At 41.7% G+C, this 18006-nt stretch overlaps 1 protein-coding gene and 1 non-coding gene across 2 annotated transcripts in view; one reads left to right on the top strand and one right to left on the bottom strand.

The window, feature by feature from the left end:
• Nucleotides 1-18006, bottom strand: part of LOC126092594 (collagen alpha chain CG42342-like) — a 614083-nt gene that overhangs the window by 574197 nt on the left and 21880 nt on the right. The window contains exon 4 of the mRNA XM_049908319.1: nucleotides 9948-9983. Coding sequence (XP_049764276.1) covers nucleotides 9948-9983 — 36 coding nt within the window. The remainder of the gene's footprint in view (nucleotides 1-9947; nucleotides 9984-18006) is intronic.
• On the top strand, nucleotides 14423-14497 carry Trnap-cgg (transfer RNA proline (anticodon CGG)). The gene has a single exon. It is a non-coding gene; the product is annotated as a tRNA-Pro (tRNA).

The following is an 18006-nucleotide window of genomic DNA, read 5'->3' on the forward strand; positions in this document are numbered from 1 at the left end:
TATTACAGTGTTTACATGGGAAAAAAACAAAATCTAAAACAAAGTTTAAATAATTTAATTTGGATTAGGATTCCCGAAAGAGTGTTTGTACAGATAAAAACATTGCATTTTGGAGTGTATGATGCAGTGGCAACATACAATGAAGGAAACATTATCAAATGTGTTGTGCTGAAACGTTTAGGTTTCCAACCAGGACACAACACCATCTCCACAATGTGCCTAATTGATGAAGAAAGACTAAGAGGTGCAGGAAGAAGAGGCAAAAGCCTACAACATGCAGCAAAAGGGAAGAAAAGACCAGTGAAAAGGAAACTTACATTGGAAAAAGAAGAGGATACTGATCATCCATCATATGGGGCAGGAATGTATTAAAAAACTTTGGAATCCATTTCCCGTAACTTCAACATTTTCATCTTTGAGGAACATTTTCCCAAAAACTGCTAACAGTATATCAATGAAATTTATACACAATATTGTTTACTTCTTTTCCTTCATTTTTATAACAAATTGTAAAAAAATATTGTATAATTCAAGAGTTGTAGAAGAAAAAGTGCAAAATTTTATAGAAAAAATAAGCATCTGTTTAAAAAATTGTAAAACAAAAACCAATAAATATTTCTTTACATGGCATTATAACTTTGTAGAGAAATATTCACTGAACATGTAGTCCAAATTTCAGAGCAAAATGTTTAATGGTTTTAGAAAAAATGTTCCTTCTATTTGCTAAAATTAACATGGAGGAGATGGATTGTTCTGGCTCCCCGTAAGAGCATAATACTAATAAATTATGTACCAAAAGTTATTAAAATTTTAAATTTAAGTTGTATTTGCTCAACTACAATCATGTTTGTGTGAGGATGATACAGATTCGAATGCATTTGCACCCACTTTTCCCACAGAAGTCTGATGCTGCTAACTCGTCATTTGTTCGACGGGACATGTCATCAGAGCGTAGACGCAGGCAGGAAATCCAACTGCACAACACATTGTGCTCCTGCTGTGAATCTCCTTTAGAAAAATGGGCAGGGAACACATGCAAACACACAGCACGTCACAAATTGAAGAACTAATTTATTTTAACATACATGCAGAACGACTTTTTAGTATATGATAACGAAATGACAACAATAGATACTTCAGAGTCATAAGAAAGATATTGCACATCACTGAAACACATGATCCCCTCCCTACCTCTGACAGTGGTCCTTGCACTCTTTAACTTACGGCGAATTTTCAAACTAAGACTGTCGGCTAACATCGTCGGTCAGCAACATTCTCCTCATGTGCAATATACAGAAGGGTCCAGAAAAACGTAGAAAGTCTTTGGTACCGTAGCTAATATCTTTGGAACAAAATGACATACCATTGCAGTTTTGCATGGTAGAGTAGTCCATTGTTTTCTCAACAGACGTTGGTGCTTCAGGTGTCTAAATATCTTTTCAGAAGAAAAGTATTTAAAAACGCATCTGGAGGTCTGTGAATCCAAAGAACTGGAATATGTTGTTATGCCTTCAGAAGCAAACAAGTTATTCAATCTCAAGAATGCTCACGACCATGAATGATGCCCATTTGTTGCATACGCTGACTTCGAATGTCTCCTTGCTCCTGTCACCCACTGTGAAGCGGAACCCCTTAGTCACACATGACCTTCATGCAAAACACATAGTGTATGTGGCAGCATCCCAACTTGTATGCTCACGTGATTCAAATCTTAACCACTGTGAATCTTATGTCAGGGATAATCCTGCAGTTTGATTGCTCATTAAGCTCGATAACTTTCATGGGATGCTGATAGGCTTTAGAGCACTGATTTACAGCACTGACATCCCCAGGACCGAATTGGAGGAGGATAAAACATTATACAATGATGCGGTTAACTATCACATTTGTGGGCTGCCATTACACAGAAAAGCTCCAACTCCACCTGGAAATCACTGTCATCTTATGCATGCAACTTGAAGTATAAGTTACCATGACCAATACCAGTCTTCTTTCAAACTTTGAGTGGATTAGATGCTCACTTTATAGTTGAACAGTTGGTTAATTTCGGTGTGAAGAAAGATCAGGTCAGTGTCCTGCCTGAGAGTATAGATAAGTACATTTCTTTCTCGAAATGAATGACCCCAAAAATTATGCTCTGCTTCCTAGACTTTTTGCGTTTCATGCAGACTTCACTCAAGAAACTTGTTGACACTCTACCTGAGGAGGATATGCATATCACCTGATCTGCATACCCCAATGAGGTAAAGAGTATTCCCTAGGAAAAGAGTATTCCCTTATGAATATCTGGATAGTAAGGCAAAACTCGACTGACATACCTGCATTTACCAGTACTCTCACAGCCAATGACATAACTAGTGCAGATTATGAGCATTCCGTGAACGTCTGGCGGGAATTCAACATTCTCAGCTTGGATGAATATGCGAGACTATATATGGACACCAACGTGCACCTACTTGTGGAAGTTTCTGAAAATTTTGCGAATGTATGCATGGCCATGTACTCTCTGAACCCTGCCTTTTATTGTTCCGGAATGCTATATTCAAAAAACAAGGCGCATCATCAAACTTTTGATTATGCTGATATGCTTCTTTTCTTTGAGCATAGGATCCATGGGGGACTTTGCCCAGTGTGTCCAAAGACACGCCAAGGCAAGTAACGCATGTATGCGTCCAGGGTTCAATGCCTCCATCGATTCAAGTTACATTCTATATTTGGATATGAATAATTTATACAGGCACGCCACGGTGCAGCCTCTGCTGGTTGGAAGGTTTCAATGGGTGCCTGAAAACGAATTAGAGGGATTAGGTGGCAACGTAATGGGTATGATGGCTGAATCTGATGTAGGGTATGTGGTGGAGGCAGACCCCATAATACCCCGTTGGCATGCATAAAATGACAAACGACTTGAGTTACGTCCAGAGCAACAAGTTCTGCGAGGAAGCACTATCCCTAAAGTGGTGACCACTGTTGGACACAAGCAGAGGTATATAATTCATTATCGTAATCTCCAGCAATGTCTTAGCTTGGGGTCGGAGATAGGTAGAATCACCCGAGCTATCTCCTTCAGTCAGTCCCCTGGTTGAAGGAGTATATTAAATACTGAAAAGAGGGCAGATGCGACTAGTGATTTAAAAAAAGATTTTTATAAATTAATTAATAATTCCATTTTCGGTAAAATCATGCAGAATGTAAGAAATGAATGCACTATATTGATTAGGACCCAATGGGATGGACCATGCGACATAAGAAAATGCATCACCAGACCAAATTTTAAGGGGGTCACCATATTCAATAAGAACTTTGTTGCTATGGAGCTGTCAAAGACTACAGTAAAGTTTACGAAACGTATCTATTTGGGGATGTGCATACTGAACATCGGTTCCACTATGAGTTTGCTAAATCTCATTTAGTGGATCCAAAGGTACTTTATATGGACCCAGATAGCTTCATCTTTTGGGTGAAGAACCGCATTCCGTATGAAGTAATGAGGTGTCATGGTAATGAATTCGACACTTCTGGATACAGTATTGCTCCTCAGAACAAGAAATTTATTGGCTTAATGAAATATGAAGTGAATAGATTTCCGGTTGAGGAGTCTGTAGGTCTCAGATACAAAATGTATGCATATCGTACAATACATGGGGCCACCCGGAGGCGGGCTAATGGGGTGCGATGTGAGACATCACATGTCCTCAAGGTCGAAGACTACTTGTAGTGCCTGTACGATGGCGTTCGCGGTGCTCCACTGCAGCCTCCACATATGATACGGCAAACTAGTATTTGATCGCGATGTCATGAGGTGCACGTTATGCTGTAGTCTAAAGTCGGAGGCACTAGGCAAGGTGGCGCAGTGGTTACCACACTGGGCTCGCAAAATTTCTAAGTTCCCACCGCTAATTTACTGGAATTTTATGAATGTTTCTTCTCGAGAAACACAGTTGCAGAGAGACAATGCAATTTGAGATAGCAAAGAATCTCGAATACAATTCCGTTAGACTGTAAATGATATTCTGGAGTAAAACTGTATTAGGGAGCAAATAAAACCGTGATGGAATATTGGCAGAATTTGTCTTCTGACACACTGCCAAAGTGGCCTTAGCATGAGGCGGTCGTAAATGCTATCGAGGGTTCGCAGAAGGCTGACTGGTCTATATTGTTTGTAGACAACTGAGAATGTTCCTGTTTCCGTCATTGCGACCGTTTCGGTGCGCTTCCAGTGTTTGGGAAACTGAGGTGATCAGGTGAGACTACCAAAAATATTCCAAAGTGAATGATTTTAATAACTCATTGGCGAGCTGGCTGTGGTTTGAAGATTTCTTTCTGGAAGCGATTTGATTATATCTCTCAAGTCTTTAGGGACGAAGAGTAGCAATTGCTTTACTTCAAGTAATGTTGCAGTCGAACAATGTCTTCGTGTTTTTTGTACTGTACATCTGCAGGTCGCAATTGTTTCTCAAACATGTTGAGTGAACGTATTCGCTTGATCGGCATTGCTAAAAACAAGCCAAGATTATCTATAAAGTCAGTGGTGGAATTATGCCAAGACAGTAACATACACTTAGTTACTCACTTGCGGAACATAAAAGCACAGCATAATTTTCATTTGTGATTAATTTCATAATAAAATCTGGAATATTTCAAAGTATGCGCCACTGTTCTGTAACCATAACCATAACGCCATCTGTTGTAGCACAAGAAATTGTCTGCATAAATTTGCCACTTTATTTTTTGCGGATGTCATCATTTGTGTAATCAATTATTTCAAAAGTTAGACTATACTGAAAAGTAAAATGTGTGTTGACAAGAAGAAAATTATGTAAAACATTTAATGTACTTGCACGCGATCTACACTAATTAGGCAAAGTTTTTACTTATCACAACAACTGTGACAGTACTAGTTTACGGCAGTTGGTTCGGAGTGGCAATGACGTGTGTTGTGTGTGCATCTGTGGGCATTCTGTAATGATCGATGAAATACGTACGGAAGAGTATTCATAACGTGGATTTATAGGGGGATACTACAAGAAGAGATGTGCCACTATGTAATAATTAAAGTAAAACGGCTGTAAAACAAACGAGGAAGGATATGGAAATTATTTATCTACCGCTGAACAGCGATGTCACAGTGCGAGGGTTCTCTCCTACTGAAGCGATCTTCTTACTCGTTTCGGAGGGACTCCGCCTTCCATCAGACTCTTTCTGTGAAATGACTGCTATTACCTAGTAAAAGGCGCTGGGAGGTTCATATCGGTTTCATTTCCGATGATTAATAACTTCATACAATCAACTAATTACAAGAACAGGCTCTCCTTACGATTCTGAGTCAAAGTCGGTTCAGTGTTATACACATATCTCCCGAGATAGCGAGTCCCACGATAACACAACTTCACCATGGATAGAGAGCTCCGTGGCATGCCGCACTGCTCTGCAGGCTCTGGGACACTACCAGCTGTGACGTCACGAGCAGCCGTCCCGCGTCCTCTCCAACATAAACCACCACATCGATCCGAAAATAGTCTAATTTTCTTTTACCTGTAACTTTTATTACTTAAACATAGCCTTCCGCAGTTCAATTCTCAGCCTTATGTATATTTCTGTAAACACCAGCACACACGATCTCCCAATCTCAGTTCAGCAGTAAGGGTGCATATCATCAACTCCCATTACCACCAAGCGCATTCATACTCTCACAACAGCAACAACTGAGTTAAGCGACAATTACTTGTAAAGTTCAGTTTCTCACTAATAGTTTATATTTACATTCAGGGACTATTGAACTAAAACCACTGTAAACAACTGATTCCTTTTATCAGTTATTTTCACAACTTTTCATTACAAATTATATTGGCACTCTAGTGTAAAGTCTTACTAGGAGCGTGCTGTTTCAGCAATTGCAGTAAATTATCCAACTTAGTAACTGCACTACATGATGAGTAGTGATATTGCTTGTCCGCAACTCGCGGTCTAGTGGCTAGCGTTGCTGCCTCTGGATCACGGGGTTCCGGGTCCTATTCCCAGCCGGGTTGGGGATTTTCTCTGCCCGGGGACTGGGTGTTTGTGTTGTCGTCACCATTTCATCATCATCATCATTCGTAACAGTGGCTAGATTGGACTGTGAAAACAATTAGACTCTGTAAAAATTGGGACTTCGTACAGGCGCTGATGACCGCGCCCTACATATCAAACATCATCATGAATAAAACTTGAATGTGAGTGGATGATAAGTGTGAATGATTGTTGTAGTTATTACGTTACTATATTATTACGCGATTCAGTGATGTAACACATCATTAGCTACTCCATGTGAACCTTCCATTCGTCACAGATTTTTGTTTCATTCTAATTACTAGTTGCCAGGACATGTATATAAAAGTGAGAAAATATCATCGCGCCAATTGAAATTTAGTTCTCGCGCGGCATCGGATAGTCAGACGCCTTCACGGTCACATTTTCAATGAATTAACATCTTACATAGTAAATCCCGACGGTCGCGTTATAAATTCGGACGCGTCTTTCGTAAACAGTTCGTGAATTGCTGTAGGGACTTATACAGCCGGCCGGGGTGGCTGTGCGGTTCTAGGCGCTACAGTCTGGGGCCGAGCGACCGCTACGGTCGCAGGTTCGAATCCTGCCTCGGGCATGGATGTATGTGATGTCCTTAGGTTAGTTAGGTTTAAGTAGTTCTAAGTTCTAGGCGACTGATGATCTCAGAAGTTAAGTCGCATAGTGCTCAGAGCCATTTGAACCATTTTTGGACTTATACACTATGTTGAGGACTGAGAATCGTGTAAGCCATTCCTCATTTCAATGCTCTACGAGTGCTTCTTTCAGGCCGCGGTTCTGGGGACGGGTTCCCCAGCTGCTTGCAGGATAGTTCCTGTCAGGTGTTCCAGTGTCTGGTCAAGAACAGCTTCAGTTGGAGAAGAGGTGTAGGCAATCTGAACCGTGATATCGTTGCGGAATTGTTCGATATCCCCGCGTCTCAACGCTATTTGACGCTGTAGGAGTCTACATCTACATGATTATTTCATAAGCTATGTAACGATGTGTGGCGGAGAGTACTTCCAGCACCGCTGTCATTTTCCTCACTTCACAGTTCCATCCGCGAATGGCACGAGGTAAGAACGACTGTCGGCAAGCCTTCGCATCAGCTCTAGTTCACTGATTCTCTCGTCGATGTCGTTTCGCGAGACGTATGAGGGAGGAATTTACACGATGCCCAACTTATCCAGCCACGTACGCTCCCCGTGACGTCCAACGCCTCGCATGCAGCGTCTGTCTCTGGTGTTTGTTGGGCATTTCTGTAGCACCCTCGCACTCACTAACGAGCCACGTGATGAAGCATACCAATTTTCGTCGAATCAACCCTATTTCTTCTATTAACCCAATGTTATAAGTCTTCCGTAATGATAAATAATTTCCACAACTGGGTCGAACAAGTAGTCTGTAAGCCACTTTTTCGTGGATTAATTATATTTCATTCAGATTCTTCCAATGAATCTCAGTGTGGTATCTGCTTTTCCCGCAACAAGATTCGCACGATAGTTTCACGTTATAAACGGTGTGGCAGCTAAGACGGGCCACCGAAGTACATCCGGACCAGTAAACTGATGGAGCGGCGAGTTTCGCTACGCTGTAGGGGACAATGTGACGAACTTTCTAACGTACACAAAGCTACGCTTATAGCTATCTAATTATGACAACTTTTTTTTAATGAAGCTATACATTTTCTACGGCATTGGGAAGAGTCTTTGAACATGTCTCCAAACGACGTCATCTGTGTGGAACAAAATAACACTGTTCCACAATCATGAGAGATGGTTCCACAAAGGTCTGCCCCACCACATAAAACGAAAACAACCACTTAATTCAAATGTGGTTCGTGAGTTTATTATTATGACATATAGAGTGCTCAGAATGTTGATCTAGGGCCATGGTGCATGCAAAAAAGCGACTACATACACACAATACTGCACGATGAATTTCGTCCGTTCTTTTCGCAACACGTTACACGTCTTCGGGATCCATCGGTGTTTCCTTGAAAACCACTTGTTTTAATTTTTCCCGCAGATAAATGTTCAGAGGTGTTCAAGTCTAGCGTTGGTCCAAGCTACTTAATGTTTCGCGAATGACTCATCCAACGATCTCAAATTATACTGTTAAGAACATCCGTGTACATTACGCACAATGGGCATCACATCCGTCATGTTGATACCATATGGAATGCCTAAAGTCCAGTGGGACGTGTACCAATAACTACGGCACCTATGATTATTTGATTCCCATTAATAAAATAGGGACCAATTATGTGATTCTTGAAAAGATAGCACCACGCGTTGTCAGACCAAGGTCATTGTTTATCCATTTCTCTCAGCCAGCGTGGATTTTCAGTTGATCACGTGTGCTCAATGTCAAGATTGATTTATCCATCGTTTGTAAATGATTGTTCAGATTTACACAAAATTTCGCAAAGAAACGGTGCATCGCTTTACAGTTTTCGTAGACACCATTCGGAAAACTGTAACTTAATTTCAAATTTGAATTTTGTTGCCAGGAAGCTGTTGATGGCGCGAAAAGTGGAAGGGATGAAATGCTTTGGAATGTAATATTCGCAGAATATTACCAGACCAAACAGTTATTTTCTGTTTTCCAAGAAGTGAGAGAAGTATGAGGTGACGATCTAACGGGAGTTGGGTAGTTGATGTTGCTAAACAATAAGGAACAACATGAAGCTTACAGCTAAAGATAGCGATGCACGGGGCCTTCTGAAAAAGGTCTTCGTCTAGCAGTGGATGGCGAATGAGTGATGAAGATACTAGGTATTATGCTTCAAGATAAATAAAGTTTCTACAGTCTTAATAACAAAAGACCTGTACTGAAGTTCTGTCACGATTGTCGATGCGAAACACAACGTATAAAGTATACAAACACTTATACAAGTTCGTAGGCTTCCACTGCTGGCGTCATTTTGAATAAAATGATTTTGGTATTGGGCCACGTCATTATAAGCCACTAAAGCAACTAAACTGCTGACGTTCCGACCGACGTGTTGCGGTTCTCTTCAGGGCGGATAACTGCCCTGAATGGGACCTCAGCAAGTCGGTAGAAACGTCGACAGTTTAGTTGCTTTATTAATTTATAATGATGCAGCCCAGTATCCAAATTATTTTATACAACTGCTGTTACTGTATCAAGTATGGTTTATTACTTTGCTTTGTAACAGTAATTGTATGAGCATTTTCATCTTCTGCGAAGTGAATTTCTCCTACTCTACGGAAACAACAATCAGCAGAGAGCATTCAAAACACATATACTAACGAAGTTGCTAGAAACACACACTACCATATAGACTTTTCAATTGTAATAAATGACTAAGAAGTTTCTCCAGATTTCTTTAAGCTACGAAACAAAGTTTTGTACGCTTTGTAGCACGCATAATGCAGGTAGAAGCGCAAAATATTTTTCGTAATTTAAAACAGTCTCTTGTGGTGCTGCAAATACTTACAGCAGAGCCGTACGATACACAGTAACAGTGTTTGCTGAATGCGTGAAAACATACGTTAGGAACAGCGAAATATTTTGTTTGCGTGTGTGCCCAGTTTGGAGGCTCTTGTGTATAGCTCACAGAGAACGAGGGAGAGCATTTAATTTACAAATGGCACTTCCCATCGTCACAGATGATGAATGAGCATTCGAAGTGATTAGCTATCACAAGGGCTTCCTTCGATGTCGTCCGTTTTGATGCTGTTATTAAAATTATTAGCCTTCTGCTAACATACTTCTATTGTTCTGACTCAAACCAAGAGACGGTCGACACAGTGGAGAAATTTTTGGTGCCATCAGCGTTTGTTTAAGGAAACAAGTTTCTCGACCACACTTCGAAGTGTTAGCTTTGCTAGATATAGGGTTGCAGTAACATAGTTACACAAAGAAGTTCTACTTACCGGAAAACCGTTTTTTCCAGGTGGACCAATGGCTCCCTGAAAAAGAAAATGGAATGTTTTGAGTTATATTGAATTTCATTTGTACGTTAAGATTAATAGAATTCATATATTTATTTGTGCATTACAAAATTCACTTAGATTATTTAGAAGCGAATAAAACATCCATTACATTTTAATCAAAGGGACAAGAAATTGATGCACTATAGCGAACTGTGCAAGCCGCGAATGACTTTCCATTATACCTAGTAATCATAAATTAGTATACACTCCTGGAAATGGAAAAAAGAACACATTGACACCGGTGTGTCAGACCCACCATACTTTCTCCGGACACTGCGAGAGGGCTGTACAAGCAATGATCACACGCACGGCACAGCGGACACACCAGGAACCGCGGTGTTGGCCGTCGAATGGCGCTAGCTGCGCAGCATTTGTGCACCGCCGCCGTCAGTGTCAGCCAGTTTGCCGTGGCATACGGAGCTCCCTCGCAGTCTTTAACACTGGTAGCATGCCGCGACAGCGTGGACGTGAACCGTATGTGCAGTTGACGGACTTTGAGCGAGGGCGTATAGTGGGCATGCGGGAGGCCGGGTGGACGTACCGCCGAATTGCTCAACACGTGGGGCGTGAGGTCTCCACAGTACATCGATGTTGTCGCCAGTGGTCGGCGGAAGGTGCACGTGCCCGTCGACCTGGGACCGGACCGCAGCGACGCACGGATGCACGCCAAGACCGTAGGATCCTACGCAGTGCCGTAGGGGACCGCACCGCCACTTCCCAGCAAATTAGGGACACTGTTGCTCCTGGGGTATCGGCGAGGACCATTCGCAACCGTCTCCATGAAGCTGGGCTACGGTTCCGCACACCGTTAGGCCGTCTTCCGTTCACGCCCCAACATCGTGCAGCCCGCCCCCAGTGGTGTCGCGACAGGCGTGAATGGAGGGACGAATGGAGACGTGTCGTCTTCAGCGATGAGAGTCGCTTCTGCCTTGGTGCCAATGATGGTCGTATGCGTGATTGGCGCCGTGCAGGTGAGCGCCACAATCAGGACTGCATACGACCGAGGCACACAGGGCCAACACCCGGCATCATGGTGTGGGGAGCGATCTCCTACACTGGCCGTACACCACTGGTGATCGTCGAGGGGACACTGAATAGTGCACGGTACATCCAAACCGTCATCGAACCCATCGTTCTACCATTCCTAGACCGGCAAGGGAACTTGCTGTTCCAACAGGACAATGCACGTCCGCATGTATCCCGTGCCACCCAACGTGCTCTAGAAGGTGTAAGTCAACTACCCTGGCCAGCAAGATCTCCGGATCTGTCCCCCATTGAGCATGTTTGGGACTGGATGAAGCGTCGTCTCACGCGGTCTGCACGTCCAGCACGAACGCTGGTACAACTGAGGCGCCAGGTGGAAATGGCATGGCAAGCCGTTCCACAGGACTACATCCAGTATCTCTACGATCGTCTCCATGGGAGAATAGCAGCCTGCATTGCTGCGAAAGGTGGATATACACTGTACTAGTGTCGACATTGTGCATGCTCTGTTGCCTGTGTCTATGTGCCTGTGGTTCTGTCAGTGTGATCATGTGATGTATCTGACCTCAGGAATGTGTCAATAAAGTTTCCCCTTCCTGGGACAATGAATTCACGGTGTACTTATTTCAATTTGCAGGAGTATATATATATATATATATATATATATATATATATATATATATATATATATATATATATATATGGTGAGTCACCTAACGTTACCGCTCGATATATTTCGTAAACCACATCAAATACTGACGAACCGATTCCACAGACCGAATGTGAGGAGAGGGGCTAGTGTAATTGTTTAATACAAACCATACAAAAATGCACGGAAGTATGTTTTTTAACACAAACTTACGTTTTTTTAAATGGAACCACGTTAGTTTTGCTAGCACATCTGAACATATAAACAAATACGTAATCAGTGCCGTTTGTTGCATTGTAAAATGTTAATTACATCCGGAGATATTGTAACCTAAAGTTGACGCTTGAGTACCACTCCTCCGCTGTTCGATCGTGTGTATCGGAGAGCACTGCAACATTCATCGTGTTTCTACAGAATGATCTGCCAACGTTGCTCGAAAATGTCCCACCGGAAACGCGTCGACGTATATGGTATCAGCATGATGGTGCACCTGCACATTCCGCAATTAACACTCGGCTGACCCTTGACAGGATGTTCGACGGTCGTTTCATAGGACGTGGAGGACGCATAAATTGGTCAACCCGTTCTCCTGATCTTACACCTCTGGACTTCTTTCTGTGGGGTACGTTAAAGGAGAATGTGTACCGTGATGTGCCTACAACCCCAGAGGATATGAAACAACGTATTGCGGCAGCCTGCGGCTACATTATACCAGATGTACTGCGGCGTGTACGACATTCATTACGCCAGAGATTGCAATTGTGTGCAGCAAATGATGGCCACCACATTGAACATCTATTGGCCTGACATGTCGGGACACACTCTATTCCACTCCGTAATTGAAAATGGAAACCACGAGTGTACGTGTACCTCACCCCTCATGGTAATGTACATGTGCGTCAGTGAAAAAGACCAATAAAAAGGTGTTAGCATGTGGACGTAATGTGCTGTTCCAGTCTCTTCTGTACCTAAGGTCCATCACCGTTCCCTTTGAATCCCTACGTAATTCGGTGCTCTCCGATACACACGACCGAACAGCGGAGGAGTGGTACTCAAGCGTCAACTTTAGGTTACAATATCTCCGGATGTAATTAACATTTTACAATGCAACAAGCGGCACTGATTACGTATTTGTTTATATGTTCAGATGTGCTAGCAAAACTAACGTGGTTCCATTTAAAAAAACGTAAGTTTGTGTTAAAAAACATACTTCCGTGCATTTTTGTATGGTTTGTATTAAACAATTACACTAGCCCCTCTCCTCACGTTCGGTCTGTGGAATCGGTTCGTCAGTATTTGATGTGGTTTACGAAATATATCCAGCGGTAACGTTAGGTGACTCACCCATAATAACACAACACAAATCACCGTTGGAATCAACGAGCTTAGTTGTGGGTTTCTGTGTTTACAATTGAAAATAATACGAGTAATTAAATGGACAAGAACAAAACTAAACAGAAGAGCTCGTCCATGAGACTCAGAGCGCTATAGACAACGGCGTCCACACTAATGCCATGTTCTCTAGCGATAACATAATACATCAGTATAGTACATGTTTCGCAGCCCAACAGCAATCTGACGTCAGCAATACAGACTTATAATTATATACTAGGCACCCGAAAGTATCTAAATGACCTGAATTACGTTTCGCCTGATGCGCATGCAGCCCACATAACGGAGCTGTCTTGCAGGTCCTCTAATCTCTTTGCTATACAGTCGTTTGACTATACAAAATCGATACCACAAGACATCACTAGAGAACACTGTTCTTTACGGTAATCAGTTCAGTTGTAAATCAACACCACGGTATTATAAATATTAGGAAATGCATCATTAGAGATGAGACAGTCTTTAACGTTTGTAAACTCAATTTCGTTGCGGTAAGTGACATTTCAAAATCACTACCACACTCTTTAAAATTTGAGTTAACTAATTCCGTCACTTAAGTCACTCCAGAAGCTTTAGGCAAAATTAAATATTATTACGAACAAGATATTTTGAGACAATATCTGGGATCCTAAAGTTCTATGACAATTCGAAATATTTTTGCTCTTTAAAAGCTTTTCGCACATTTGTGAAACGCATCTGAGTGCTTTATCATAAACTGGATGTTGAACCAACAAGTTAAAAGCAACGCGATTAACAGCGGAAAGCACTTCTAAAAATGATCAAGAAACATTAAATATTTCCATCAAGCATTCGCGTAGCAGCATCTGAATGAAGTTAATAGCAATAATGGTAGTAATAGCTTCATACTCCTCAATGGTATTTCTCGATCTAAGAAATTTCTTGAAAAAATGAAAATTTCAAAATGGTTTTGAATCGAGGCTATGATGGCTAACAGTGTCTTTACAACCAGCTGGCATGTGAGTAGCATAATTTTCGTGTCAGAAGCCTATTGATATTTAAATTTGTTAACATAGGATAGAATTTTTACAACCCTGTCTGATTTGTAGCAAACGTCCCACATTTTACAACACAATCATGAATGAAACTTCCTGGCAGATTAAAACTGTGTGCCCGACAGAGACTCGAACTCGGCACCTTTGCCTTTCGCGGGCAAGTGCTCTACCATCTGAGCTACCCAATCACGACTCACGCCCCGTCCTCACAGTTTTACTTCTGCCAGTACCTCGTCTCCTACCTTCCAAACTTTACAGAAGCTATCCTTTCTTTCAGGAGTGCTAGTACTGCAAGGTTCACAGGAGAGCTTCTGTAAGTTTGGAAGGTAGGAGACGAGGTACTAGCAGAAGTAAAGCTGTGAGGAGGGGGCGTGAGTCGTGTTTGGGTAGCTCAGATGGTAGAGCACTTGCCCTCGGAAGGCAAAGGTCCCGAGTTCGAGTCTCGGTCCGGCACACAGTTTTAATCTGCCAGGAAGTTTCATATCAGCGCACACTCCGCTGCAGAGTGAAAATCTCATTCTGGAAACAATCATGAAGGTAGCATATGTGGTCCTCAGTGGTCTGGTGTGCTGATCCTTGTTTCCTAATTGTGAGGTATGGGTTCGATTCACACTTCTGACATGTAAACACACACGAACAAATCTCCTTCATCTCTAGTAACGCCAAGAGAAGAACGTCAGGTTGCACCGTAGTTCAGAATACGCATTATAACCATCATATCCCTTCGCTGCCAAATAATTCACAGCCAGTTTAATTTGGGCCTTAGCATTTTATTTAAAGAGCTAATAGTCACTCCAGGTCACAGGGCTATTTATTTCATTTGAACTTGAGACGCTGAATAACTCGTGCTGGACTGGGATTCGAATTCGGATCTCTTCTTTCGTGGTATACGGCCCACATGGAACGATATAATTCGATCATCTCGTTGTTTTTCTAAAGATTGCGAACTCCTCTAGATCTAACCGGAAGGAACACATGTGGGTTCGAATACTGGTCCAGCACAAAAATATCAACGGTTTCTTTTCAAGCCCTACCATATTGGGTTCGAGTCCCTGTCACAAAACTTTACATTACGGCACTTCGTTGTAAACAAGTGCAAACTTTGTCACTTCAGATAATATTAAAGGCTCTTCGTGATTAGTTAACATAGAGGTAAGGGTCTAAACAGGATTCCAGGCAGAGCACAAAAGTTTTCAAGTTCCCCATCAACATCTATGTGATTACCCTGCTATTCACAATAAAGTGCCTGGCAGAGGGTTCAATGAACCACCTTCAAGGTGTCTCTTTACTGTTCCACTCTGGAACGTCGTGCGGGAAAAACGAGCTTTCTATGAGTGCCCTGATTTCTCTTATTTTATCGTGATGATCATTTCTCCATATGTAGGTAGGTGCCAACAGAATGTTCTTGCAATCGGAGAAGAAAATTGGTGATTGAAATTTCATGAGAAGATCCCGTCGCAACAAAAACGCCTTCGTTTTAATGATTGCCGCTCCAATTCACATATCATGTTTGTAGCACTATCTCCCATATTTCGCGATAATACAAAACGAGCTGCCATTCTTTGAAATTTTTCGATGTTCTGATTTACTAAACGGTACTGGTGAAAGCTTCGATGTTCTAGACTCTTTACGCCTAGTCACCAATGACGAAAGTTGCTATGATCGAGTCCCGGTCACGTACGGAAGGTTTGCTAAGTTACAATGGCTAGAAGTGCTTGGTTTCAGCACAGATCCATAGCGAAATGTTCGTCATGTCCTTTAAATGTGCAAATAACTGTTCAATCATGGGTACAGACAAATTACTGGTGACACGGTGTTAATTTTGAACTGTCTCAAAATATCTTGTTCGTAATAATATTTAATTTTTCATAAAGATTCTGGAATGGCTTAAGTGACGGAATTAGTTAACTCAAATTTTAATGAGTGTGGTAGTAATTTTGAAGCGTCACTTACCGCAACAAAATTGTGTTTACAAGCTTTAAAGACAGTCTCATCTATAATGACGCATTTCTAGTATTTATAATACTGTGGACTCATTACCTTAAAGAACAGCGTTCTCGAGTGATGTCTTGTGGTATCCATTTTGTATAATCAAACAACTGTACTGCAAAGAGACTAGAGGACCTGCAAGACAGCTCCGTTATGTGGGCTGCATGCGCATCAGGCGAAACATAATTCAGGTCATTTCGATACTTTTGGGTGTGTATTACATCTTTCCGATGACTCTTCCTGACAAAGCGCATAACCTGCGGCTTTTTTCCAGTCGCTACGTACCCAACGCTGCTTCAGCGACCAGCTATAAATCTTTACTTGAAGGAGAGCAAGCTCATTCACGTAATCTTTCTACGTATCTCATCCGATCCAGATGTGTTTCTGCTATTGAGCTGTTTTATCTTATTTTCCATTCCACGATCACTTATTTCAATATCTGCCATTTTCTCGTCCGTGCAGTGATTGAAACGAAGAACCATATTACTATCTTTCCCAGTGAAATAGTTTCGAAAGATTCTACGGTCAGTGATATTTCTTCAGCCTTCTCTCTGTCATTTTCTGTTTCACAGCCAGTATGGTCACTGGGCGAATGAAGAGATGATTTCGATACTGTTACTGACTTAAGGTAAAATCATATCGTTCGACAAAATTGTACTTTCGAGTTCAGTGAATGCTTCTTGCACTGCTCCCTTACGTTCATTTTGGCTTTATTAGGCTATATTCTTATAACTACAGTTTGAACGCTCTTAAATATGAGATGGAGCTTTTCGCTTTCGTAGCAGCTTGTTAACACGGCTACTGAACAGTGGGGTAGAACCCCATACCTCACAACTTTGCTCGTCACATACTAGTCTAAGACGTATTGTATAATGCTTTTGAATTTTATCCATTTGTGATACACATCTTCATTCAAAGAGCTGAATACGCTATGCTGACTACTCAGACACTCCTCAATTTGTACCCTTTCATTCTTGATAGTAAAAACTGTTTTCGTAGCTTTCTTAACATTTCTTTTAACTTCCGTAGTAACTGAAGTTACCACGGCGATCGTAACAACGATGCTCTATTTTTATTTATTAGGAGTTATAAGACGACGCCGTCATCTTCCGGCTATATTACGATCTGCTCCAAATAATTTTCAAGGAAGACATTCAAAACGATCTCACATGTTCCCCGTCTCTGATGCCAGTGTTAAGTGCATGACTCTACCACCTACTACTATAGACTGTGGCACATGTTGTCTACCAAAGAATGTGGTTACCGTGTTTGACTCACTTTTGATGCTTAACATTATCCAAATTATTTCACATTCAGAACCGGTAATAACCTCGTCTCATACTGTGGAGTTCGTGACGGCATTAAATACACTGCTACCAGCAGCCTCTAGTCTATGGTTCCAATATACAGGATGTTAATAAAAATTGTTCCATTATTTTGAGAGGAGGTATACGGACGAAAACAAGAAAAAAGTTTCAGTAAATATGGGCTCTGAAAGGAATATCTTAAGAGCTATGAGCACTTTCTCTGTAAAAGAGATGTTTTTCACAGTAGCGAAAATGAACGAGTGTTAATAGCTCTTATGGAATGCATTTTAAAACCCATGTTCTCTGGACTTTTTCTTTCTCATTTTGGTCCTCTCAAAATACGAAATACTTTTTTTTAACACATTATATACTCCAATCTGTGTTTTCGCTGCAGCTCCAGTATCGTGTTGGTACTATTACCTTTAATAAACTATACTAATTCTGTGATTTTACCATGGCTTCTCCACCAGCATCCTAATACCATATTAACATGTTATCTTTCCGATCTGCAAGGATGAAAGCTTTCTTCGGAGAGTAACGTGGGTGATCGTTTTCAGTTCCGGTAGAAAACTTGTCACTGGCCCAAAGGAGGGGTTTGCTTCCCCCCACCCCGCCAAAATAAAAAAAAATTAAAAGATGATTTACGGACGCCACACGAACTCTGCCAC

This window comes from Schistocerca cancellata, chromosome 1 (assembly GCF_023864275.1).
Source record: "Schistocerca cancellata isolate TAMUIC-IGC-003103 chromosome 1, iqSchCanc2.1, whole genome shotgun sequence".
NCBI lineage: Eukaryota > Metazoa > Arthropoda > Insecta > Orthoptera > Acrididae > Schistocerca > Schistocerca cancellata.